Below are 26,567 nucleotides of genomic sequence, written 5' to 3' on the forward strand. Positions count from 1 at the left end.
AAAAGGATATTTCAAAATCAGAATATTTCTTATTTGGAAGTTTTGATATTTCCAATGTCTCTCTGACCTTCCACATCTTTTGTGTTTGGCAATATAGAAAGAATCTATGAACAAAAGGCCAAATGAATTAATGGAATTTTCCAAGATTAGGCATATTCTCTAGCTGAAAAACAGTGTGTGTTGTGTTTAGTTGGAAGAGAGGTAGGAAAGATAATGAGTTATTTTAATAACACTGAATCTAATCACCTAGAGACAATGTAATATGCTTTGTTTGCTGGCAGCATCACTTAGTTTTCCTTTTCAGGCCTTTGTTGCAAATTACAAGCCAGGGACCAAATCGGTTTTTGAACTGTTTCTACAAAAGAGAATGGATTTAGTTTCAGATAGTAGGATAGGTTCAGTTTAGCCTAAAGAGGAGTATTGGCAGTGAATGTGGCTGGCATTCCTCTTTCTGGGAGTTTTGAGGCTATGGTAGCATAAGCGTCAGACCATCTCAAGAGAGCCAGTACTATTTTGGCATTCCTTGACCATGGGCTTCTGAAATATTTGCAATGACTGTGATTTGCAGAGTCGATGACATGCAAACCTTCTGGGGAATTTCGGTGTACAAATCACCGCTGCATCCCTCTTCGCTGGAGATGTGATGGGCAAAATGACTGTGGAGACCGCTCCGACGAGGAAAACTGTGGTGAGTGTTCGAGGTCCTTCTTTCCCATGTGCCGGTGGAGTGGTGATGTCTGCTCTTTGTAACTCAGTTGTCAATGCCATTCATTCTCAAAGGGTAGGATGATGGCTGTCTGATTTCTTGCTTTCTGACTGGTACATTTCTACTTTTCATCTTCTTCTTAGCAGATTGTAATCACACTCTAGGAAAAGAATATTTACCCAAGTATATCTTTGTCTGTTAATTTATTTACACTCAACAACATCTTTTTTTTTTTTTTAAAAAAAGAACTTGAGGTGACTTACATCATTGCCTTATGATATGTATCAATTTCAGATTAACTAATATGAAATATACTGTAACTTTTGTCTCCTTTTGGAAATGAGAAAGTATGCGCTGTGGAGAGAATCAGGGTGCTGGTTTCACCTGCAATTATAACTGACTAAAAACAGACTTACAATTGAAGTGAAAAGTCTATTTTTGCAGGTTGGATGGTCTGGAACTTGACGCACAGAAGGGGGTTGGGCACAGAGGACACTTAGGCCAGTCCACTGTGTATGATTCCTGGTGCCCTCTAATGGCCATGTGGCTTTTCTTTTCAGCCCCCCGGAAATGCACAGAGAGCGAGTTTCGATGTGATGATCAGAGCTGTATTCCTTCCCGATGGGTCTGTGACCAAACCAATGACTGTGGGGACAACTCAGATGAGCGGGACTGCGGTAACTGTTACAGCAATTTGAGGGGCTTCCCACAGAGTCTCGTACTAGGATCAGCACATTGACGGGGAGTAGGGAATTTGGTATTCTTTCTTGGGAAATCCCATGGATAGAGGAGCCTGGTGAGCTACAGTCCATAGGGTCACAAAGAGTTGGACATCCCTTAGCCATGAAACAACAACAGGGACTTCCAATGTGTGTTTGTAAGGTTTTATAGAGTAAGATGACTTTTGTGTATTTTAGGTAATATATAAACCTTAGCATTACAGTACCTTCTTCTCTGTACTTTCTATGCATTATGATTACCTTAGAGCATTCTAGATCAATAATAGGGGAAAATCCCAAGAGAGTTTTAAAAATCTCATTTTAACTAGAGGAGAGATTGGTACTTCCATCTCCATATCTTGAATAGAGAGTTTATTCACTCACTAACCACAAGTTGTGGGTTTGTTGTGAGCCAGTCACTGGGTATGGATAGGAATGTGATAGAATACTTACTACCCTCCACAGAGCTAAAACTTGTCTGAGAATTCCAAGGCACCTTGGAAATAACATTCTTTCCTTTTCAGAGATGATGACCTGCCGTCCTGGATATTTTCAGTGTGATAGCGGGCACTGTATTTCTGAACATTTGAAGTGCAATGGGTTGGCTGACTGTCACGATGCCTCTGATGAAGCCAATTGTCGTAAGTTTCTAGACAATTGGTATGGTTATGGCTGTTTAGACCCATTAGCCACCACTTCTTAGATTGAAAGGTCATAGATATTTTCTATACAGCATTCATTGATAATTATCAATTTACGTGGGGCTTGAGTCAACATGTCCATATATTTCACAATAGTTATTCAAGTACATTTCACTAATAATATTTCAAATATTATTTATATAGAGAGAATATATTATGTCTGTGCTAATGAAAGTATTTATATGTCATCAACTACTTTACAAATCATTAATTGGATAAAAACTTGGCAGGAAAAGAATATTCAAGCAGTGAATAAATGGGTATTCAACCATATTGAAGTTCCAGCATTAAGCATTTTCTGAATTGTAATAAAGGCATATAAAACTGTTTGAAAGTATAAAGCCTATATGATCATTTGTATTTTAGTCTTTTTGAACCACTGAATAAATATTAACTATTGATGCTTATCTATGATGGATTTTGTTGATCATGGGTTTGCCACATCTTAAAACCTTGGTTTCCCAGAGACCTTAAATGTATGATAGGAAAAGCCAGTGCTGGCACTGCTGAAAAGTTTCACTTACCTGAAAAAGAAAAAACCCAATGCTGTCCATAGAATGACTCATGTCATTAAATACTAGGCTTAGTCAATTACCCTTAAGAAACATTCTATTAGAACTTCAGATGGTTTAAGGCCGCAGTACTTGTGGTTGAATCAGGAAAGAGCAGGCTATAATGGAACACTTTCTATTAGGAGAATTCTTTCTATAAAAGGAGAAATAGCCAGCTAGCTTTCCAAAAAGTATCTTTTTCTAATAATTTGAATATGTCTCCTCCCCACCCACAGCCACCCGCTTTCCCAATGGTGCATACTGCCCAGCTACTATGTTTGAATGTAAAAATCATGTTTGTATCCATTCATCTTGGAAATGTGATGGTGATAATGACTGTGGTGATGGTTCCGATGAAGAACTCCATCTGTGCTGTGAGTGAGAGATTGAGGGGTGGTGGTGTCAATGTTTCTTATGTGGAGCATAAGTGGGAGGGCATTTGTACAATTTTTGTGTATTGGACACATGATCTGATTAGTGCACTTTCCTTGGCCTTCCTGCTTAGTTCTCTACTTGGGACATGAGAAAGTTGGGCAGACATCCATAGTTTTAAACATTTTTGTGGCCTTTGAAAACAGTGGCCTCAAAAGAAATTGTTGGAAAACCAATATGCATAACTAAAGGCAGGTCTGTTGTGGTCGAAGTCTGAGTTAGGGTGGAGCGTGTCTCTCTCCTGCTCCACCCCACTTTCAGTGCCCCTCAGAGTACTTCTGCCAAATCCCTGGAGCTTCACAGAACACCTTTAGGAAATATTAAAACCACTTAATGTTTAAACTAACTTCACTTTACATCATAATTCAAGCCCATCTAATTCCTTTCTGTTGTATGATGCATATTTATTTTTTAAACCAGTCAATCTCAATGTGAGTACCCATCCGAATCTCTTGGGGAAAGGTGCTTTGGAAGCACATGCTCTGGTCCCATTAGACCTATCAAATGTCCAAGGACATTTTGGGTCTGGGCAAAAATATATTGAAAAAGCTCCTTAGGTTTTGATTTGGTCTCTTGGTTGAGAACTACTGCATTTTAGCAAAGTAAATGAACATAAGTTTGTTTTGATCATTTTGCTCCATGCCTTGAGTCATTGGAGATCTCAGGCGTCATCTCTATTACTAAGAGAGTCAGTGTCGCCTGGGGACCTGTTAGAAACACAGATTCATGGGCGCATCCCATGTCTACCCAATCAGAATCCCTGGCAGTGGAGGCCAGCAATCTCTGCATTAGTAAGCTGCCCACCCACCTCCCCAATCCCTCCCTCACCCACCATGTGATTCAGGTGCAAGCCAAGGTTAAGAATGTCATGTAAGTAGAAGCCCTCCTTTCCTCTTGAAACTCTTAATTCTTAGTCTCATTTAGCTGTAATTCGCTTCTGAGATTCTCATCACCTCTTCCATTCAATTTCCTAGATTCCTCACTATTCATTTTAGCCCTCACTATTCATTTTTAGGATTTGACTCTAGAAAATAATAAATCAGAATAGTCCTTCCATCAAGAGAATTTAATTATATTATATAATTAAAATATAAATTACATTATATTTTCCCAGTGGCATCCCAGTATTTCCCTTGCCCCGTCTTTTCTTCTAAGGAACTAACAGTAGTTGGTTTTGTTTTTCCCTTGAAGAGTCTTGAAAAAGAGCTTAAACATGTGTAACTGTCAAATAAAAAATCCTGGAAAAGTTGTTTCCCACTATAAGATAAAGTGCCCATAGTTAGTAAGATTAAACTTTGGGGAGACAGAGACACAGCTACGTGAAAAAGTGATCAGCGCTGTTTTATAATGTTACATTTTCCTCTCACCACAAATAATCCCTGGGAAGTTCTATTAACAATACTTCCAAGAGCCAACTTTTGCACCTGTTCTTTTTTTCCCCTCAACCTCATTAAAAATCTCTCCTCTTGCTTCCTGTGTGTGGTACCAAGGCAGAAGGAAAATTAAACAGCCCATGTTGTCCATGGGAAAGAGGAAGACACCTGTGTGTTGAATTCTGAATTCCTGGTACACGTATAGAGGACCGTGTCCCTGTTCTAACCAAGGGCCCTGGGTTTTACCTGTAGGTTCTTCACAGGGGCATGAGCATCAGCCAGGGATCTAACTCTGGGTAGAAGAATGAATCTGTGTTTGCTTTGAGATGTCAACTTTGAAAGTAATAGGTGAGGAAAATGAGGAAGGAAATTCCATCATGGTGTAGAACTTTAATGAAAAGACTTCATTCTCTGGACTGTAGTCGGAGGGACACACAGTGAGCTCCTGGCTGTTAGGATGAGAGTTCATGTATAGTCCTGCTGGTCTCCAACCTCCCAGCCACCGTTGTCCTCCTCACTCTAGCTCCAGCCACAGAGATCTTCTATTCAGGTCCAGAAGCCTGCCATCTTCTTCCTGACCCAGACTCTTCCCATGTGAAGCCTCTTCCGACCCCTCCTCCCCTAGATCTATATCAGATCTTCCCAGTAGATGCTTTCATAGCATGTTTCTTTTGGGGCTCTTACCACAGTTGTAGTTGAATAGTTAACTTGTGAAGTTGGTTTCTCTGCTAGAATAAAAGTCCCATGAGGATAAGGACTGTGTCTTTCTTTTCCCCAGTTGAACCTGGTGCACAGCGTAGCACCAGGGTGTCAATAAGACACTCAAGATGAGTTTGTCGATTGGTTAAACTAATAAACCAATAAGGGGCGAACCAAGCAAGCCCAAGCCTGGTGCTGGCAACAGGAGTGTTTTTAGATACTGACCCTTATGTTCTACTCTTAACGTAGACTCTTGCTTTTTCATCTTGTGCTCTAGTAAATGTTGCTTGTGACTCACCATACCGTTTCCGGTGTGACAACAATCGCTGCATTTATCGTCATGAGGTGTGCAACCAGGAGGATGACTGTGGAGATGGAAGTGATGAGAAAGAGGAGCTCTGTAAGCAAAAGTCAAAAGGGGGAAGGGAAAAAGAAAGGTCCCCAATTGTCTGCAGTCCGCAAAATGCACCTCAGGGATTTCAGTCTGTTCTATAGAGGCTTGAGCTGTGCGTATAACTGCAGATCTCCATGGACATAAATGTTTGCAAGACTCGCTAAACACACAGTACTCAGATGCAGCCCTTCCCCCATTCTTCCTATTTCATTTGAACCAGATGTTGGAAAGTTCCTTAAGGAAGTGAGAACAAATACTAAATAGTGGTTTGAGTCCCACTTGAAAAACTAATGGTTTATCTCTTTTCAAAGATGAGGTTCGGTCACTCTTCAGCCTAGAGCTTCTGGGGATGAGACTTCTCAATGTCCTGCTGAAAAGCTCATGTTAAGGCTGCACTAGTGTTCACAGGGCTTAGCTAATATCCTTCTTTAAAGTGAAAATGCATTTCCCAGAAGAGAAAAATGATAGATTATTTTAAGAGATAAATGGCTGCATTTAATATTTTAGGTATTGAGAAATCTTTTCCATTTTGAGATCGTTTTTCATCTATCCGTTGAAGGAAAGAGCTGATTAATTTTCTGGGCAATTTAGTTTACCTAGAAAAAGTCAGTCAGGAAGGTTATTTATCCTGAGTCCAATTACTTTTTTTCTAAAAAGGATATTATCTGGGGAAATTTGGATAAATGCTTTTCTAGTCTCTATTCCTGATATTGATGTGGCCTTAGAATGCTTACTGCCAGTTGCCATCCTGTGTCAGGCAGACTTTGATACTATCGCCATGTTCACATTTGTACCCTCCCTCTCCTTCCCCTTTTTGGGACAGAGATGAGCCAATGGTTATAACATTGTTAATATGTTTGTTTGAAGCAAAAAAATGAAAACCTAGAAATAAAACTTTTTTAAAAAATTGGGGCAGGTTTACATCTTTTCGTCTTCTGTTTCCACTTCCTCTGTTAATCCTGCCAGACATTTGTAGGATGTGATCAAATCCCAGAGAGGAAAAAAAGGATAGGAAGCTAAAATTCCTCCCAAGGAGGAGTTGTTAGAGGAATCACTGCGAGGAATCACTGCTAGGCATCACTGTAGATGAACTGCAGCATCTCAGCAGCTTACACCAGCAGAGGCCTAAAGTTTGGTGAAGGTCAGGCAGCCCCCTTCATCCTGTATTAAGCCATCCGGAACACATAGTCTTCAAGGTTGCTGAGGCGAGAGAAGAGAGAAATGGAGGAGACAGTTTCCTTACTTCCTAGGCCTGGAAGTGACAGGTGTCCATTATGCTCATCGTCCATTGGCTGGATCTGGCCCCAAGCTAACTGCAGGGGAGACCAGGCATTGTAGGGAAGCACCAGCTTATTTGTGAGGAACACTGTGTCTGCCACAGAAGGAAGCATCTTGTTTCGCAGAAGAGAATGTTTTGACTTGAGCTTATTCTTAAATTACAGGTGTGGAACCGACTCCCAGACCTTGTACCCCGGATGAATTTAAGTGTAGCAATGGGCGTTGCATTCCGCAGCACCGGGTGTGTGATCATGTTAATGACTGTGGTGACAATTTTGATGAGATGGGATGCAGTAAGTAAATAATTATTTTTGTACTTCATGGTAGTAACTCAGGTTACGTTACTGAAAAACTTGCAATAACATAAAGTAAACAGTAACCACATTGGTCTTTAGTTTACATGTTGTGTTTCTTTATTGAACACTTTTTCTACACCAGACATTGTGCTGAATACTACATGGACTATTTCATTTTATCCATGTAACAATCCTGTGAGTTAGGTATTGTTTGTCTCTCTGTCACTCTCTTTTAAACAAATGAGGAAACCACCCTATAGGTTAAATAAATTGGCTGTGTCTTCCTTTCATTAAGAAATTGAGTCAGGATTTGAACTCTAGTCTCCTAACTGCAAGGCACATCCTCTTCCCAGTTCACTAGGTAGCTGTCAGCACCTTTAAGCTATTTATTTTGTTTCTAAGTTTGCACTTTTTTTTTTCGTCTTAAGCCGAATGCAGTATCTTGGCACAGAGGGGAAGAGTAGTTGGTAAGAATGGAAATGTCAGGACATTCTTAGTGGTCCAGTGGTTAAGACTGTGCTCCCAATGCAGGGGGCCTGGTTCAATCCCTGGTTGGGGAACTAGAACCCACATGCTGCAACTAAAGATCCCATACGCTGCAACTAAGACCTGGCACTGCCAATAAATTTAAAATATATATTTTTAAAAGAATCGAAATGTCACAGGGGACCTTGGAAGGAGCACAGATTTTTGAGAGAGGATTTTTGTATAGGAAAAGTATGATGTACACAAACAAGGGATGATTCTAGCTTAACAGGAAGTGAATGTTGGAATGGCATGCTAATAATTTGCCCAGGGATGGGGGAGCCTGGTGGGCTGCCATCTATGGGGTCACAGAGTCGGACACGACTGAAGTGACTTAGCAGCAGCAGCAGCAGCAGTCCTGTATAGTGTTTGTGAAATGCTTTCACATACATTCTTTTTTTATATGTATAATTTTTATCTATTTATGTATTTTTGGCTACACTAGGTCTTCATTTCTGTGCGGGGGCTTTCCTCTAGTTGTAGGGAGAGGGGGCTGCTCTTCATTGCAGTGTGTGGGTTTCTTGTTGCAGGGGCTTCTCTTGTTGCAGAGCACACAAGCTGTAGGGTGTGTGGGCTTCACTAGCTGAAGCTTCTGGGCTAGCACACAGGCTCAGTAGTTGGTTGTGGCGTGTGGGTTTAGTTTCTCCACGGTATGTGGGATCCTCCCCGACCAGGGATTGAACCTGTGTTTCTTGCATTAGCAAATGGGTTCTGCGCCACTGAGCCACCAGGGAAGCCCCACATATATTCTTGAGTTTGTTACTCAAATTAGCTCCAGGGGATTACTCTGTGTGAAGTCACACAGAGTGGCAGGGGCAGAATTGGAACAGTCCTGGGACTGCAGACTGGAAGAACTGGCTCCCACTTCCTCTGCCACTAGCTGTGCCACCACTTAGAGTACATACTAACATTGCCAGGCCTCAATTTCTCTTTAGGAAAAAGGAGGGAGTTCTTCAAAGCCTACAAGTCTGGACGTGGTAACATTAGTTAGCTCCACGTGCTTCCAACTTCCTGGGCTTTAGTAGCCTTTTTCTGAGGTCCCTCAAGGATTTCCTGGCAAATTTTTCTCCTGTGTGGGCTACAAAGGAAGATGAAGAACCAACCATATTTAGTTGATTTACCATTTGTTTCACACACTTTCTCAATAGGATTGGAGTTTTTGACATAATAATGTGGCTGAAATTAAATATTTAAAAGGCATAAACATGAGGGAATTTGCAGAACCAAAAGGTTGATTTGGGTTCTGATGCCTGGAGACTAACTGATAATGTGAATGGTTCCAGAACTTTGGGGTATTTCCAAGTTAGGCTTGGATCAAGCATTGGTTTCTTTTGCAGTTGCCCATGAAAATTAAAAGGCTTAAAATCAGCCATAGTACCTTTTCTTTTTAAGGTAACTTCCTTGCTGAGGAATTGTTTATTTATATTTTTGGTTGTGCTGGGTCTTCATTTTTGCAGCGATCAGGGGCTACTGTTTTGGAGTGTGGGCTCTAGGCTCGGAGGCTTCAGTAGTTGCCGCTCGAAGGCTCTAGAGCACGGGCTCAGTGGTCGTGGAGCAGAGGCTTGGTTGCCCCATGGCATGTGGGATCTTCCCGGACCAGAAATCGAACTGGTGTCTCCTACACTGCAAGGCAGGTTCTTCACCATAGTACTTTTAATTCAAATGACATTGAGTTAAAAGCAGGGTTTATTTAAGGGAACTAGGTAGCCCAGGCATTAATGTGGTATGGAAGCAACATTTCTTTTCAGATATTAAGCAGATCTGTGATGGAATTCAGTCTTACTGCATTGGGCTGCTTTGACGAAGATACAGAATTCTCATTTAAATACCAGTTCTTGGGTGCTGCTCATCTGCTTGCTTTCCTTTTCATTTCCCTTTCTCCTCCTCCTTTTCTTTTAAACAGGATCAATGCCTTCTATTTCTATGTGTGTGTATATATATGCTATACATACATGTATACACACATGAGATATATACATATATATTATTTGGGCTTCCCAGGTGGCCCTAGTGGTAAAGAACCTGCCTGCCAATGCAGAAGATGTAAGGGATGCGAGTTTGATCCCTGGGTCAGGAAGAGCCCCTGAGGAGGGCATGGCAACCTACTTCAGTATTCTTACCTGGAGAATCCCGTGGACAGAGGAGCCTGATGGGCTACGGTCCATAGGGTCACAAGGAATCAGGCAGTACTGAAGTGACTTAGCATGCATGCACACAAATATTATTTATATATTGACATCATTGTATAAGAGTAAGATAGTGGAGCAAGTGGTAACAGTTGTAAAGAGTCCCTGGCTTTTTGATTCTGTTCAGAAATGGATGCTTGGAGGGTGATCTTGGCAGTGCTGAGTATAATCAGAAAATTGCCTCAAGGATCTAACATTACATATATTTGTACAAATGGAATTCAGGGCATTGGCAGATACACCTGTAGAGAGGTCTCTGATACTCAGCAAAGTTTATGGAAGGGGGTCGTCTCAAGACTTTCTGTTCTCTGATGGCCATCTGTAGGTGTTTTTCTGATAGGCCACTTGAGTGTTCACTTGTGCTTCATCTGCTTTGTACCTTTCATTTGTAATGGTGGGATTTTGCATTTCAGATAGAGGAAAAGACAGATCATGTGCTGAGAGTCTGTGTGAACACAACTGTACCCAGTTACGCGAAGGAGGATTCATCTGCTCCTGTAGACCTGGATTCAAACCCAACAGTATTGACAGAAACCTCTGTGAAGGTAGAGTATATTTCCTCCAGTTCCTATTAGGAGAACCGTGTACTCTCCACTCATTCCCTTTTATTAAACATGGTTTAATTCCCTGCATGGGGCTAAGCTCATGCCAGTTGCGTTTTTCCGTGCTGTCTCACCAGTGTCTGGCATAGCACTGGGTGATAGTTCATCTTCAGTAATGTCTGTGAAATTGATGTGATGAATGAAGGCTTGGGTGATGATGGCTCCTTATTATATCAGTATGTGAGATCAAAATTTCTTTTTAACAAGCACAAGTCTGCCTTTCTTCAGACAATACATATTTATTACACCCTTCCTTATGTCAGACTTATGTAAATGAGTTCTAAGATGGTGTGCTTACCAAGATGGTAAATATCAAGTAGGATTTTAGGTGTATTTGATCATTTGAATTTACTGTCCCTATTTCATGATGTACCATACTCAGATGATTAGAATAGTTCTTTTGAGGGCTGATGCCTAAGAACTCAACTGAAAAAGACAAATCAGCGTCGCCCCTTCCTGGAACCAGTTAGCAGGAGGGAAGTGGTACCAAATACCAGTGGCACAACAGCTGCTTCCCCAAAAGAAAAATCTTGTTCTGCTGAGTCAGACTGCTTCTGTTTAAATCTGGTCTTTGGGACTTTGGGTTCAATTACAGTCCACACCTGAGGGAGTCGTTTTGGAAGATCAAATGGGGGGAAAACCTGAAATGCATGTGAAATAGTATCTGAAGTTTGGTCAGTGTTCTGCAGATGTTGGCATCATGACTTGTGTTCATCTGCACTTTTCTCATCCTTATTGCTTGTGAATATGGATTTAAACAGAAGCAGGGTCTCTAGGAAGGGATGGGCTCTAAGCAGATATTGCCCACTTGGTTTTATTTTGCCTGCAGACATCAATGAATGTACGCAGTTCGGGAGTTGTCCTCAGATCTGCCATAACACCAAAGGAAGTTATGAGTGTTCCTGCGCCGAAGGGTTCACATCTCTGAGTGACAGATACGGAGAACGGTGTGCGGCTGACGGTATGATGCATTGACGGGGGATTAACTGACTTTCGAAGACTCCAAGCCGAGGGCTACAATATACCAGGAAATAAAATTTTGAGTCCTGTTTTTTAAATTCACCAGCTACTTCTCTTCCAACACCCAACCCACTCTCTTCTCCTCTCCCCAGCCAAATCAAAACAATAACCACAACCCCCAACAAATACATAGGCACTGAAACAAGAGTCAAGTGTTATTATTCTGGATTTAGCCTCTGGTCCACCTGGATAAAAACTTCAAAAAGTGGACAAGATATCCCTCTCCAGAGGATTCAGACAACAAATGCTTCTGTGTAGGATGGTGGTCAGCAAAGCCTTCCACTCCACTGAGGTCAAGTTTGAGGTCCAGTAATCCAAAATAGGTCACAAAACACATCCCATTCAATGGGTCATAGTCAGTTGGGGCAGATCAGGAACACTCTGTTGACAAACCTTTTTTTTTTAATTGTTCATGGACTACTGATCACAGACAGACAGAGTCTGGCTTATTTACGACTTCAATCATTAGCTCTGCATTTTTGGTTAATGCCAGTATCTGTGAATCAGCCCTGAGTAAAAGCAGAAATAGAGACTACATAAAAATGGCAAAAGAAAAAGTCAGAAGTATCACAGTCCAGAGTTCTGAAATAAATCAGCATATCTCAGTTAAGGAGTCTTTATAATCTTATGGATTTGAATTTAAAGTTTGTAATTGAGTTTAAGGACTTGATAAGAAGGCGACATTTTTATTTTGCATATTAAGGGTAAAATGGCTGTTCAATTTCTTGGTACAAATTGAGTTTTTGTACAAAGCATACATTTGACTAGCATACTTAAATATTTTACCCTCTAAGCATTTTTGACTCTGAATGCAAACTAGGCATTTGAACAGTTGGTGTGGTAATTAAGCAGCAAATTAGAAAATCTTCAACTCTTTTAACCAAAGAGATGACTGAAATGAGAAATTGATGTAGAACATTATATCAAGATAAAGGAAATACATAAAATGAACTTTTAAAAGTTACTTAAATTGGGTTTGATTGACATTATGCAAGTAAATTAAAAAAAATTCTAGACAGTGTATCTTGGAATAGTCACCATTTCCATAGCTGCTTTAACTGAAAAAACAAGAAGATAAGAACAAGCTGTTTTTTTTGTCATTAGCTAGAAGCGAAACTAGGTCATGGAGCTGATTACCTGCTAAAAGAATCATTAAAATCTGTCAGTAAAGAATGAGAAATGAAGACTTCTGGGTAAACTTTTAGTAAGACTCTGTATATTGAATTTCTTCTGTGAGACTGAATGTCTATAATCTTATTTGTTTTATTGTCAGTGAAAAAACAATCAGTGAAAAAGAGGTAACTGTCCAGGGATCTCAGTCTTTACTTTGCTTTAAACTGTTACCTAAAGATAAAGAACTGATTATATCCCTAACAGAAATGGAGACAAGAATGTCACAGATTTTGCAACCCAGTTTATGGTCAGCTCCCCTGATTAGCAGAGTTCAGTTCCTAGAAAAATGTGTGTGTGTTTAAGGACAGGGAGGATATCTGCTGTTTTATATCCAAAATTCAGGTAGAATTCAAATAGATTAATTAGCCCTTCTTTTGTTTCCAGGTAGTCCTCCTTTGCTGCTACTGCCTGAAAATGTGAGAATTCGAAAATACAACCTCTCATCGCTTCAGTTCTCAGAGTACCTTGAAGACCAGGAGCGCATTCAGGCTATGGATTACGACTGGGATCCGGAGGGCACAGGCCTCAGTGAGTATGGACCCTGGCATCTGCCACCGATATCAGCTGAGTCCACTGCATGATAAGGTGTTGAACTTTGGGGAATGGATTTTCAATGAGCAAGTGTTGCTGCTTGAGTGGAAGAGGACGCTTCTCCCACCCGGCATGCTCCAGACCGCTTAGCGTGGCTGTGTGCCCAGCCTGTTTCCCAACTTCTCACTGAACCTTCTCCCATCTCTGGGGACTGTTCTTTCAGGACTGCCTCACATCCCTTTGTTCACTGTCTCCTTGTCTTTGCTCTTGCCAAGACTGTTCTTCCCCACCGCTGAATGGTTGGAACATTTCTACTCAAAGACCCAGTTCAAAGTCACCTCCCTTCTGGTAAATCTTTGATAATCTCAGTTCTATGAACCTGTAGCATCTTATCCACATTGGATTGAGTTTACAGCTAGTTGTCAACACATCTTTCTCCCTACACCTTAACCACGTGCTCTTTGGAGACAGAGATTGAATCAAATTCATCTCCACATGCCTGGCATCTGACCCAGCATCTAGTTTAGTATATGCGGTGCGCGTTGATGAAGGAAAAATAAATGATGCTTACTGCCGAGTCTCTTATGGTTCTGTATGGCATGCGGGAGATGGTTGTTGGGCAGGAAAACTTATATTGTATGCCTGTCTCCCTCGTCTACTGACTTTATGACCTTAAATAATTGTAACAACTCTCTGGATCTCTATTTCTTATCTGTAAAATAAGAGCAGTAATCTTGCTCAGCCTGGCTCCCTCTGAGAGTTGTTTTGAAAGTCAAATGAGATGATAGATATGAACATGCTTTGCAAACTAACTATGTAAGATTTATTTCACATTTCATCATACAGGGCAGTAAACTTTTCAAGAATGGTTCCTACCTAGGGAAGTGTGTGCCCTGAAAGGCACAGTCTTCCTATGCTTTTAAAAAGAAAATTTTATTTTTTTTGGCCACAGTATGTGACATGTGGGATCTTAGTTCCCTGACCAGGGATCGAACCCCTGTTCGCCTTCGTGGAAGGTGGAGTCTTAATTGCTGGACCATACGAAAGTCCCTTCCTGTGCTGTTTAAAGTGCCTGCTACCCAATATCTTTTCGTATATACATAAAATAAGACTTCTCTTCTACACAGCTTCATTATTGCCAGTATGGACTTAAACTGTTAACAATTTGCCCCTAGTTAATCTATATATTCTTTTTTCGAAACTAGAACATGATCTTAATGAGGGTAAACAGGCTCTTGACTGAAATATATTTTAATGAATTACCGTTAAATAGAGATGACTAATTATCAGGTTATCATTGAAGCTTTTATAGCTAGTATCTCAAGTATGATAGATTTTGAGGTTTGATCATAGTGGTTTCATTGAACTATTAGTATTACAGGAACACTGAGGAGGCAGAGACATGAATGAATGACCAGTACTTCACCTGATTAGACTCCAGTTCTTCCCTTACCTGATGCTGGTTACACGTGCCTGATCTCTGTGTCTCACCTCCGCAGGTGTTGTATATTACACTGTGCTAGGGGAGCGCTCTAATTCCGGTGCTATCAAACGTGCCTATATTCCCAACTTTGAATCTGGAAACAATAATCCCGTGATGGAAGTTAACCTGGACCTGAAATACGTAGTGCAGCCTGATGGGTTAGCAGTGGACTGGGTTGGAAGGTAAGTTTAGCTTCATTTTCTTCTGCCTATTCTACTTTTCTGGCCAGAGCTCCCCTCTGCTCAGCTTGGCACGTGAATTGAATTGACCCAGATTATGGGTGTACTCAGCCTCGGGGCAGCTGAGTGATACCTGGACTTACTCCCATCCCAGCACCTACCTCTGCTTACCCAGTGGGGAAACGGGGTAAACTTTATCACTTCCTGTTTTCTGTGTGCCTCAAAAATGTGAGGAAAGCCCCAAGGTCAAGATTTTGTATTCTGTCTAGGAGAGCATTTTTGTCAACAGAATTCTGGATTCCAAAATGAACTTTCAGAATGGTAGCACTGCTCATTTGGTGAAGAAAGGGACAGCCTGGCATTCTACCAGCAAAGCAGTTGAGATGAAACACTTTCCTTGATGCTGATTATTTTGAGAGGGAGCAGTCTACACGTTGGGTTCCTAGCAGGCTGTGTTGTCTGAACATATTGGAAGTTTGACTTTCCTGTTTAAGGTTTGGGTTTGAGCTAATAAGGGTGCTCTTCTAGAACTTCAGGAACCAGAACCAGTGTAAATGATGTCTAAATAAGAACCTTAAGTGGGCTTATCATCCGATAGATTCAGGAGATGCAAACTGATGTGGAAGAAGCCTTCTTCAAGGAAGAGCCCTGGGTTGGAATAACATTTATGGAAAAGTGACTACAGTACAATCAGAACGCAATCATTTGTAGAACCATTATGTCCCTCTAATGAAGTAGTAGTGGAAAATGTTTGCTGCCCTCTGAGACAGCAGAGAGTCAGCTGTCGTATTAGTTTTCACCTCTTTGCACACTTCTCTAGTGCTCCTGGAAGACTTGAGCATCTTTGCAGAAGTTAGGCAAGCCCCACTGTACCTGCAGGCTAACCGGAGGCTCATTTCAGCAACTCCTATCAGGAAACAAGACCTCGGAGGAAACAAGACCTCGGAGAGTCACGAATTGGCACCTCTAGACTTTTAGCACCTCCTTCTGAAAACCAGCCTCGCAATGGCAGATCTTTCTTCTTGTTTGAAGTTTTCCCTCTTTCTCAGCCTTAATGAATGAGTGAATTTAAGGAAGTACTGCAGCTCTTTCTGCTTGAGACTGACACCTGAAGCCTGAGGAATGAGGGCAGGGTGGCTTTGCTGAGTTTGCTATTTTGAGTGGCTATTTCCACTCATCCTTGAAGCTGATGCCAGATTCCTAACGATTCTGGTGGACTCTTGGCTGAGGAAGAAGCTGACTCACAGGCAGTCAGAATGAAAGGCCCACAGAGCCTTACGACTCCTACCTAGAAGCAGTTGTCTCATAATCATGCCAGGTGTGAGGGTCACCATCATTACCCGTCCTGGCTGATACAGCTCAGCTGCTTCACTGAATACCCCTTCACCCCACACCCCATCACTTGTAACTTCCCTCAGATGTCCCCTGGCTGAAGAGACTGGGGCATTCCTGAGAGACAGAGGCTGTGCTCTCATCACTGGTGTCTGAGTAGCTGTCTTGCTGGCCAGAACTTCCAAACTAAATGCTCTGGTCTTCACACCTCTACCCTGGAAGTCCCATCTAGACTTTTCAGTTGTTTAACTTTGTCTCTCTAAATTCAGGCATATTTACTGGTCAGATGCCAGGAGGCAACGGATTGAAGTGGCTGAACTTGATGGAAGGTACAGAAAGTGGCTGATTTCCACTGAACTGGGTCAACCAGCTGCAATAGTTGTGAATCCCAAACTAGGGTAAGTAAAGTGGCTGAACTTGATGGAAGGTACAGAAAGTGGCTGATTTCCACTGAACTCGGTCAATCAGCTGCAATAGTTGTGAATCCCAAAGTAGGGTGAGTACTTGAAGGAGCCCTTAATGTGCAATATTTTCCTCTGGGTTCTCAAAAAAAATTATTTTCAATAGTTTTCAATTATTCCCAATTGCACTGAAGTGGTCCTTGCACTTTTTTGAGTGGCAGCTATGACTGTTTTCAAGAACTATAATATGCCCTAAAGATCATTTAGGACCAAACAGGCTTCAGTAGACAGACACTGCGTATGGGGAAGGGTTTAGCCGCATTTTTCGACACCGCGGTTTATCTAAAATCCACACATTTCTCGGTAGAATTTAGGGATTGAGCAACACCGGATGATTGGTTTAGACTCGAGATTACAAAGTGGTGGCTGATGGGCTAAATATGGCCCGTATACTTATTGGACTTGAACTTCAGAGCTTTACGTAAATGTAGTTGGTAGCATTACATATTTAAAAGATGATTTATTTATTTATTGGCTGCATCAGGTCTTAGTTTCAGCACGTGGGCTCTTTGTTGCAATGTGAGCGTTTCTTTATAGTTGCGAGTCACAGGCTTAGCCCCTCTGAAGTATTTGGGATCTTAGTTCTCCAACCAGGGATGGAATCCAAGTCCCCTGCATTGGAAGGTGGGTTCTTAACCACTGGACCACCAGGAAAGTCCTGATAACATTAAAATTTTTAAAAAATATTTGTATTTCTGGTTTGAAAAATCAGAATAACTATTAACCGTATGTGGATATGCCTTCCTTGGTGCAGCATTGCCTTGAACTCTTAGGCTAGGGCTTGGCTTAATGTGGCGTTTGCCCATCACTCTGCATTCACAGCTGCCCGGCACCATCCATTTATCATGCTTGCCTGATCCTTTCTCAGTACTTAACGTGGTGCAATCCTTGGTTTACTCTGTTCTTCTACAATCAAATATTAATTGGATGCAAAAGAATACAGTTTCAAAGAGTTAGGATGAGGAAAGGAATCTTTTATTTTTTTTTCTCAGATACATTCCACACACAGGATCGTGCCTTCTTATACAGTGGGCATTCAAGAAACAGCCTTTGTGATTATATATATTGAAGGGTCTGAATATATATCCTAGGACAGGACTGTCCAGGTTGTATTTGGAATGTGCAGTTCTCATGAAGGAGAGCTCACAGATGCGCCAGCTCCCGCCTGTCTCTCCCTGTCCTGTGGAGATATAAAAGCAGCATCCTTTAGGACCCAGGCCTCTTTAAAAATCAGTTGGTTTTTCCACCTGATGAAATGCTGCCACGAGGAAACCTTCTGTTACAGGTTTATGTACTGGACTGACTGGGGCGAAAATCCTAAAATCGAGTCCGCTTGGATGGATGGGGAGCGTCGGAAAGTCTTGGTTCAGGAGGATCTTGGTTGGCCAACAGGCCTCTGTATAGATTATATGAATGATGACCGGATCTACTGGAGTGACCTCAAGGACAACATTGTTGAAACCATCAAATATGATGGAACCGATAGGAGAATTGTGGTAACTTCAGGTTAGAAATTTCACTTTCAATTTCATATATTAATTAATGTGTTTCCAGTCTCTTTGCCCCCTTTTTCCCAAGAAGGAATCCTAATCTTAGGAGACGGTTTATATAGTTTCTTAGACACCATTCTGCCCAGCTCCCAGCTGCTGATTCAAATGCAAATGAACCTGTTAGGAGTTCTTTCTTGTATCATAAGTCTTTTTTGTATCATAAAAAAAAAAAAAAAAAACAAAAAACTGCTCTTGGCATCAGATGTTAAAATAACCATTTCTTGTTAGGTTGCCCTGATAGAGGTGATGATCCTATGTTACAGTGGTTATATCCAGGTCTAATTCCTTCTAGATACATTCGTTTTAACATGCTAAATTGCTTTTTATGCAAGACTGGAAACATTTAGGAGAGCAGCATTTTGTTTTCTTGCCTAAATTCTACAGACCTGAAAAATCTAGCACTTATCAAGTTTTCCTGATAAGTGGTATCTTATGTTTAAGGAAAAAAAATTCTCTGCCATACAAATTGTTTTGAACACGTGTGTACCTGTGGCGGATTCATGTTGATGTATGGCAAAATCAATACAATATTGTAAAGTAATTAACCTCCAATTAAAATAAATAAATCTATATTAACAAAAATAAAAATAAAATAAAAGTAAAATAAAACCAGCAACTTGAAAGTGAGCAAGTCCCCTATGATTGGTGTCAGCCTGTAGGCATTGGTCCAGTTTAATTTCTGTTATCTTGGTCTCCTGGCGTGGCACGCTTTCATGACCATGTGTACAGAGAGTCTATGGATGTTGCTGGAATTTTAAGGTGTTGCCTTAGAGATTGATCCTGAGCAGCTTGACTTCCAGTCTAGGAGTGGAGCTTGGGTATCTTCTTTTCGATAACCTTGTTTTGTTTTTGCTTTTTTCCTGTGGGTGAATAGCGGTGAACCCTTATAGTCTGGACATCTTTGAGAGCCAGTTATACTGGACATCTAAGGATAAGGGAGAAGTGTGGATCCAAGATAAATTTGGGCGAAACAAGAAAGAGAAATTGCTGACAGTGAACCCTTGGCTTACTCAAGTTCGAGTCTTCCATCAACGGAAATATAATCATTCAGGTAGTCACAAACCTTATTTCAAATTAATGGCTATAGTCTTTCTGGAAAATGGTGGTGGATAATAATAGCTGACCTCCCTGTGCCTGAAACGTGTGTGTGTGTATTTTAATCATTTTGACGAGAGAAAGGTAAAATTGGAGACAAAATGAAATGATGCAGATATGAGGTAAAAATCCTTCAGTCCTTGTTGTTGCTTGCAGTGTGGGAATGTCTTCTTAGGCCACAGAATCCAAGATGGGTTAGACCCCTGATAAATGTAAGTGGGGTTGACAAGTCACATAATAATAGGTTTCATGGACGTCAGAAGTCTTACCCACTCTTAATTGCAAGGTCAGGCTAGTCAAGCCATCCTGAGCTAGGCAAGCCTTAGCTTAAAGTTTGAAGGATGCCTTTTTACGTTCTCCCTTCTTCTTTTCTTAGTTCTGGGTCCTGCTTCTTCAGGTGGTGGTGGTGGTTGTTTTGTTGCTAAGTTGTGTCTGACTCTTTGTGGCCCCATGGACTGTACCCCGTCGGGCTCCTCTGGCCATGGGATTTCCCAGGGCAAGAATACTGAAGTGGGGTGCCATTTCCTTCTCAAAGAGATCTTCCCGACCCAGGGATCGAACCCATCTCCTGCATTGCAGGCAGAGCCAGGGGGATGTGTTCTAATTCATCCTTCATCATTGTGTGGAGTAACGTGAAAGGGAAAGGACATTTTTGAAGTGAGGAGAGGAACTAGAAATCTGCCCAAGTCATCCAAGCAGTAGACAAGCTTTAAACCCAGAGATGATTTTTAAACTCTATTCCATTCAACCCAAAGCTTGGCATCTTTCTATTCTGGTCCAGTTGTCAGTAAACGCAGCTCCGGCTTGAATTCTTTGGCTGTGTGTGTGAGCTCCATCCCAATTCAATTTAAGTCTGGATTTCTGTGACAGGGCCTCAGTAATTGTAATAAAGGCGATGCTGATAATCAGAGCTCTAAACTCCCTAGCCTTGCAAATAGTGAAACTGAAGCCCAGAAGAAAGACTTCTCTTTGGAGAGCAGGGGTGAAAAGCCACATCCACTGGGTGCTTTGGCTGCAATACACTTCTGGATCTGTCCAGATTTGGATAGTGACGCATCTTGATATGATAGTGGGGTCTTACTGACCTTTTGAAATATCTCAGATTACTTAGTGCTGATGGACTTTTGCAGTCATGCGGTGAACGACAGACACCCACCATCCAGACTTGCCAGGGCCATAGGGGAGATAGGCGATGCCACTAGAAAATGTGAGGGGCACAGAAGTGGGGTGGAGGGCACAGGGAGGGACAGTGCCGTGTTGGTGAGGTAGCAGGGAAGGGGAGTGTAAAGGGGGTGAGTTGTCAGGTGTCACGTGGCCTAAAGGTATCAGGATGCTGCCTGAGCTCAGATGTCACCTGGCCACAACTCAGCGCATGGACATGTCCCTGGCGGGAGCGTTCATTCCCTCCTCAGCAACTAATCGCTGTTCCCATCTGCTTTCCAGTGCCCAACCGCTGTAAGAATGTCTGCAGCCACTTGTGTCTTCTGAGACCTAAGGGATACACCTGCGCCTGTCCCCAAGGCTCCAGATTTCTAGAAGGGAGCGTCACAGTGTGTGATGCAGGTAGGGATGCTGCCTGGGCAGCCGTGGGGGCTGGGGGGAGCTCCTTTGCCCTCTTTAGTAGATTCCCTTACCTAGGCTTCACCTTTTTCAGGAGCCTGAAGAATCTCTGGGTACTGGTCTCTTGCAGAAGAGAGTGGGGGTGGCTGGAAGGAAGGATGGGAGATCTGGGAACTATGAACAGAGCTGAGTGGGACTGAAGGGGCCAAACGGAACTTGTGTCCCTGTGATTTCTGAGAATTGTTTGCCAAAATCTGTAGAGATTTACATCCAGTGCCCCTAAATCGACTGTTAGGTTGTCTTATAAAGACATTTTGAAGAGTGACTTTTCTATAAGGCCTCATCCTCCTCAATCTGCCCCATACTGGATCCCAGTCACCCCAGAATCTATTCAGCCTTACTGGGAGTTCCTCAAAGTGGAGAACCAGGCTCCAGAGGTTGTGGGGTGATGCTTATCCTGTATGGAGGGGAGACACAGAGAGAGTTCACTCTTTTTCCCATTTGCTTATTTCAAAGTTCTGACAACTGAAAAAAGGCCACGTTTTACAATGTACTTTATGCTGTTGACAGATGGAAGCTGAAATAAGTAAGCAGTGGTTTAATTCTCATCCCAAATGCTATAGATCACCTATTCTTGGCAAGACCTTTCTTCAGTGACTTTATTAAAGAATTAAAAAGCCATGGGTAGTAACTAGTTAGTGTCCCTAACTAGTATCCAGTGCTTGATAAGGATGATAGGAACATCATCCTGTTCACTAGCCACCCATTTTATGGCTCACATTCTGGGGAAATGAAGAGCATAACCATGTTCTGCCACCAGGGGGAGCAAACAGTGAAGCAAGGCTCCACCTGTTGACTCTTCCCAACCAGGCTGAAAAGTTGCAGGTTTAGAGAAAGAACTCAGCAAGTTACCACCCCTTCCGCTCTCGCTATCCCCACTCTGTCCCAGTGCTGCTGGGGAAGTATTTACAAGATTATGATTGTTAGCAAAGGTAATTTTGAAGGTCTTAACAAATGAGATCTCCAGTCAGCTGTCTATCAAGTATCTATTGATCTGTATCTGTGTGTCTGTTTATTGATCAATGGATTGCTGATGCTTCAAAGTCTTTAGTGGATGTTTCAGGGTGTGCCTAAATTGAGCTCTTGATTTAACTGGGTTCGAAAAGAAGCATTCTGAAAACTTCAAATGAAATGTGAGTGTCCTAAGAGATTTACCACAATGTTCTTTTTAACTATTAGTGTGTATTTTCAGGAGTCTAGTATCGCTCCACTATTTGGTGGGGGGGGCTGCTATAAACTGCATTCTTTTCCCCTATCAAGTATATGTTAGTCGCCAAGACCTTTGATAAAGGAATTTATCTGACTTAAGGGCAAGGTATCATTTTGATAGAGAGGATAATCAGCGGCCCCGCCCCATTCACTCCCTACTCCAGCTTAGGCTGAAACACGTTTGCAGGTTGGGGAGGTGCTCTGCTGAGTGTGGCTAACTCACACATATGTGACTCTTTCTTCTGCAGCCATTGTAGGTGCTGTCACCATGCCCCCTCCATGCAGGTGTATGAATGGAGGAAACTGCTATTTTGATGAGAATAACCTCCCCAAATGCAAGTAAGTCTGAATGTTGAGGTCTGAGCTGTAGGTCTTATCCCTTCTGGGGGGAAGTTGAGACGCTTAAAAACAAGCACCTTGTCAGTTTTCATATCATAAGCAGCTTGCCCTCCAGTGGGGGAGTCCACAGAGAACTAAGGCAGTACTTCTCAAAGTATCATGTGCATTAGAATCACCTGGGGTTTTGGAAAAAAAATGCCCATCTCATTCACAGGGATCCTGCATTTCTAACTCCTGGGGGGAAAGAAAGTGAAAGTCTCTCCATTGTGTCTGACTCTCTGTGACCCCATGGACTATACAGTCCATGGAATACTCTAAACCAGAATACTGGAGTGGATAGCCTATCCCTTCTCCAGGGGATCTTCCAGACCCAGGAATCGAACCGGGATTTCCTGCATTGTAGGCCGGTTCTTTACCAGCTGAGCTACCAGGGAAGCTCCGCTCCTGGGGGGATGCCACAGAATTATGTGCCCCATTTTGGGGAGCAAGGAGTTAGAGAAATAACAACCCAATTTTCCTCCTCATCTGGAATTGCCAGTTTTAACTGGGAGAGCAGCCATTAGCAGAGCTGCTTCAGTTCCACGCTCTCCAGAGGAAGAGACTGGGCTAAAGGTTTGGAAAGCAGAAAATTATCAAGAAAGGTCTTCACATGGTGCACAGAGATTTTCATGAAAGCATGTCCGAGGGAAGAACACGATGAAGGTTTCCGGGTTTACTCTCCAAGGAAGAATTCCATAGATTAGAGAAGACACCAGTAGGTCAATTAGTCGAGTCTGACTCCGTAGATGGCACAGCTGTTCCCTGTGAAAGTGAATTTCCATGGTCAGATTACAGCCAAAACCTAAGGAAGCAACAGCTCATGAATGGGTCTTCCTTTCCTTTCAGGTGTTCTGGTGGCTACCTGGGAGAATATTGTGAAATGGGGCTTTCACAAGGCGTTCCTCCAGGAACAAGTAAGTTTTAAGGCTAATGAGGGATCTGGGAGTGCATCATGCCCACTCAGTTGAGTGCTGTCTATAATCTGTTTAACGCCGTTTTGGAAGAAGTAAAGGTTCTAGCCGCCAGCCCCTGCTGTTCAGCTAGCTCGCTCTTTTCCTTCTTCTCACGCTCATACATTTTCTTCTTCTTCCCTCTTTGGCAGCGGCGTCCGTGCTGTTGACAATCATCTTGATCATCGTAATTGCCGCTTTAGCCGCTTTAGGATTTTTCCACTATCGGAAAACTGGCTCCATTTTGCCTTCTCTGCCCAAGCTGTCAAGGTCAGTTTCATTATGTGGAATGTTGGCTTTAGAAGCCTGGATGATCTGTAACCGCATGAATGACTTAGTTCTTCTTTAAATTAAAAATCATCCTAGAGTGTTCACCTACTCTGCAGAAACAAAAGATGCTGAACTGAAAGCAGTCACTTCTTTGACTGCTTCTCTGAAGCCTAAGAACAAATCACATTTTAGAGTGCAAATGGTTGTGTCTACCAGGTTACACTGGAGAACAATGTCGGCTGTGTTGAGGGGCCAGGCTTGCTTTCCCCTAGTGCCGGGCCGGCCCTCTCCTGGTTCTTAAGCATTCAGGAATGTGCTTGAACACTTCCGGGTGACCAAGGGAATTTACACCTGTACATGATGTGTAAATTCAAAAGTGGGATTCAAGCCTTTCAATTAAGTAAGAGTTAGCTAGGAAACTAGCTAGACAATTATTGCAAAAGGTTAAAAAAAAAACAAACAAGACACTGTTTGATTATTTCTTTTCAGCTTAAGCCATCTTAAATCCTCTGAAAATGGAAATGGGGTGACCTTCAGATCAGGGGAAGATGTGAACATGGATATTGGAGTAACTGGTTTTGGGCCTGAGTCTGCTATTGACAGATCGCTGGCAATGGTGAGTGTGGTTACAAAATGGCTATTTGAAGGTTAACATTTTTACTGTTTTATCAAAGAAATACTTAAGAAAAATCTATTTATTTCTTTATTTGGGTGCATCTTGTCTTAGTTGCAGCATGCAGGATCTCTACTGTGGCACATGGACTCCCTAGTTGAGGCCCATGGGCTCAGTAGTTGAGGTACCTGGGCTTAGTTGCCCTGCTGCACGTGGATCTTAGTTCCCCAATTAGGGATTGAACCTATTCCTTGCCTCACAAGGTGGATTCTTAACTGCTAGACCACCTGGGAAGGCCCAAGAAACCCTTTTTATAAAGAATAAAATTCAGCTACTGAAAAAAAAAAAAAAAAAGAAATACAGTATGCCCCTCAGAAGAAAATCTTCACTCTACAAAAGTTAGGAAACTCTGAGCTTGTTGCAGAAATGTGTCTAAAAACGTTCGTAATGAAACTGAAATGAACCCCTGAGCTAAAAGTAAGTCACACTGTTGACCTGGAATCTTGCCCAGTTTTAAGTTTAATTGAAATCTTAAAACAATCTATGTTTGGGGGAAACAGGGGAGAGGGACCATGACATTATGTCTTTATTTGATGACTTTTTATATGTTAAAGGAAGAGGCAGGGAGATACATGTTGCCAAGTCTCATATATTTTCCCACCGATGTAATGTTGGAATAAACATGGTTTTTGAGTTGGTGAAGGTGAAGTCGCTCAGTTGTGTCCGACTCTTTGCGACCCCATGGACTGTAGCCCTACCAGGCTTCTCCATCCATGGGATTCTCCAGGCAAGAATACTGGAGTGGGTTACCATTTCCTTCTCCCAGGGGATCTTCCCGACCCAGGGATCGAACCCTTGTCTACTCACATTGGAGGCAGCCGCTTTAACCTCTGAGCCAGCAGGGAAGCCCTTAAGTCAGTGGTTGGTTCAAATCCCAGCTCTGCCAGCTTCTAAGTAAGTGATAGAAGCATGGAGCTTGAACTTTCTGTCCCTACCTGGAGAGTGATCCCTCCTGTGAGGACCAAACACTTTATGAGAGGACTAGGATCCATGCAGTGTTTACATTCAGTGATGGGAAGCCATTCTCAGTGTTTTGCCTTCCCGCCAAATCTCTCTTTCTTTTTCGTCCCTGCCTAAAAGCGCGGTGTTATCCATTCTTCTTTCCCCTTTTGCCTCTTCTCTTTGCTTCTCTTCCACCTCCCACCCTTCTATGTCCAAAGCCAACCCCCAAGTGGCTTTGCCTTAAGGACCCATAGAGTGCTCAGAAATGGGAAGAGCGGTTTTTGTTTCCCTGAGCTGATGAGTTAGGGCATTTATGTCGCAGTGTGTGCCGTAGGGAGGTCTTGTGTCTCTGCTGGCTTTTCTTTTCTTCTTTTGGGGTCAGTTCGGTAAAGCACCTCACATACCTCCTATAAGGAGTGCATCTTCTGCTGTGTGTGAACCAGGTTTGCATGGTATAATCCTTTTTTTCCTTCATCAGAATGAACATTTTGCCACAGACTTCGGGAAGCCGCCCATAATATTTGAGAACCCGACATACTCCTCCAAGGACGCTGCTATCACAGTGGCTCAGCCAACAACAGCCCCGGTGAGAAACCACAGTCCTTTCTGTCAGGTGCTGCTGCTGTTGAGTCTTGTTCTTTGGAATAATGTGCCTTTAGCATCCTCCCACACTTCCCTCCATGGAAGGAAGCACGGTGGTCCCTTCCTCAGCTTCATGCTCTGCAGTCACAGGACTGGCCCAAGGACAGAAGGCCTGAAAACGATCAGAATCTTGGGTGTTGGCCACCATTCTGGGGGTGCCAGCCAAGGGCAGTTTCATCCTGAGTGATAGAGCAAGAGGTCTGAGCGCATTCAGTGGCGGACATGGTGCCTGGCACACGCAGGTGCTTTGTAAATATCTGTGAGCTGAGTGAGTGGACAGTCCTCAGGCCATTATGCAGAGGCCTGGGGGACTGGGCACACACTGTGTCTGGTCCTTACTGGTATCAGTTCAGTTCAGTTCAGTCACTCAGTCGTGCCCAACTCTTTGCGACCCCATGAATCGCAGCACGCCAGGCCTCCCTGTCCATCACCAACTCCCAGAGTTCACTCAGATTCATGTCCATTGAGTCAGTGATGCCATCCAGCCATCTCATCCTCGGTCGTCCCCTTCTCCTCCTGCCCCCAATCCCTCCCAGCATCAGGGTCTTTTCCAATGAGTCAACTGTTTGCATGAGGTGGCCAAGTACTAGAGTTTCA

General features: G+C 42.6%; 1 protein-coding gene across 2 annotated transcripts in view; it reads left to right on the plus strand.

Annotated features, from left to right (window-relative positions):
* The window catches only part of LRP2 (LDL receptor related protein 2), a 182,818-nt gene that overhangs the window by 149,343 nt on the left and 6,908 nt on the right, over positions 1–26,567 (plus strand). The window contains exons 58-76 of one of the 2 annotated variants that reach the window (XM_042243763.1): positions 569–688; positions 1,267–1,383; positions 1,950–2,066; positions 2,914–3,051; positions 5,459–5,581; positions 7,018–7,146; positions 10,274–10,405; positions 11,292–11,423; positions 13,040–13,183; positions 14,686–14,851; positions 16,450–16,578; positions 17,927–18,147; positions 19,066–19,242; positions 20,730–20,849; positions 22,364–22,454; positions 23,340–23,407; positions 23,596–23,713; positions 24,203–24,329; positions 25,807–25,914. In XM_042243763.1, the coding sequence (XP_042099697.1) occupies positions 569–688; positions 1,267–1,383; positions 1,950–2,066; positions 2,914–3,051; positions 5,459–5,581; positions 7,018–7,146; positions 10,274–10,405; positions 11,292–11,423; positions 13,040–13,183; positions 14,686–14,851; positions 16,450–16,578; positions 17,927–18,147; positions 19,066–19,242; positions 20,730–20,849; positions 22,364–22,454; positions 23,340–23,407; positions 23,596–23,713; positions 24,203–24,329; positions 25,807–25,914 (2,477 nt within the window). Of the gene's footprint in view, positions 1–568; positions 689–1,266; positions 1,384–1,949; positions 2,067–2,913; positions 3,052–5,458; positions 5,582–7,017; positions 7,147–10,273; positions 10,406–11,291; positions 11,424–13,039; positions 13,184–14,685; positions 14,852–16,449; positions 16,677–17,926; positions 18,148–19,065; positions 19,243–20,729; positions 20,850–22,363; positions 22,455–23,339; positions 23,408–23,595; positions 23,714–24,202; positions 24,330–25,806; positions 25,915–26,567 lie in introns of those variants that run through there. The other variant, XR_006058749.1, reaches the window with a different exon arrangement.

The sequence above is a fragment of the Ovis aries genome, chromosome 2, assembly GCF_016772045.2.
Source record: "Ovis aries strain OAR_USU_Benz2616 breed Rambouillet chromosome 2, ARS-UI_Ramb_v3.0, whole genome shotgun sequence".
In the NCBI taxonomy this organism is placed as follows: Eukaryota; Metazoa; Chordata; class Mammalia; order Artiodactyla; family Bovidae; genus Ovis; species Ovis aries.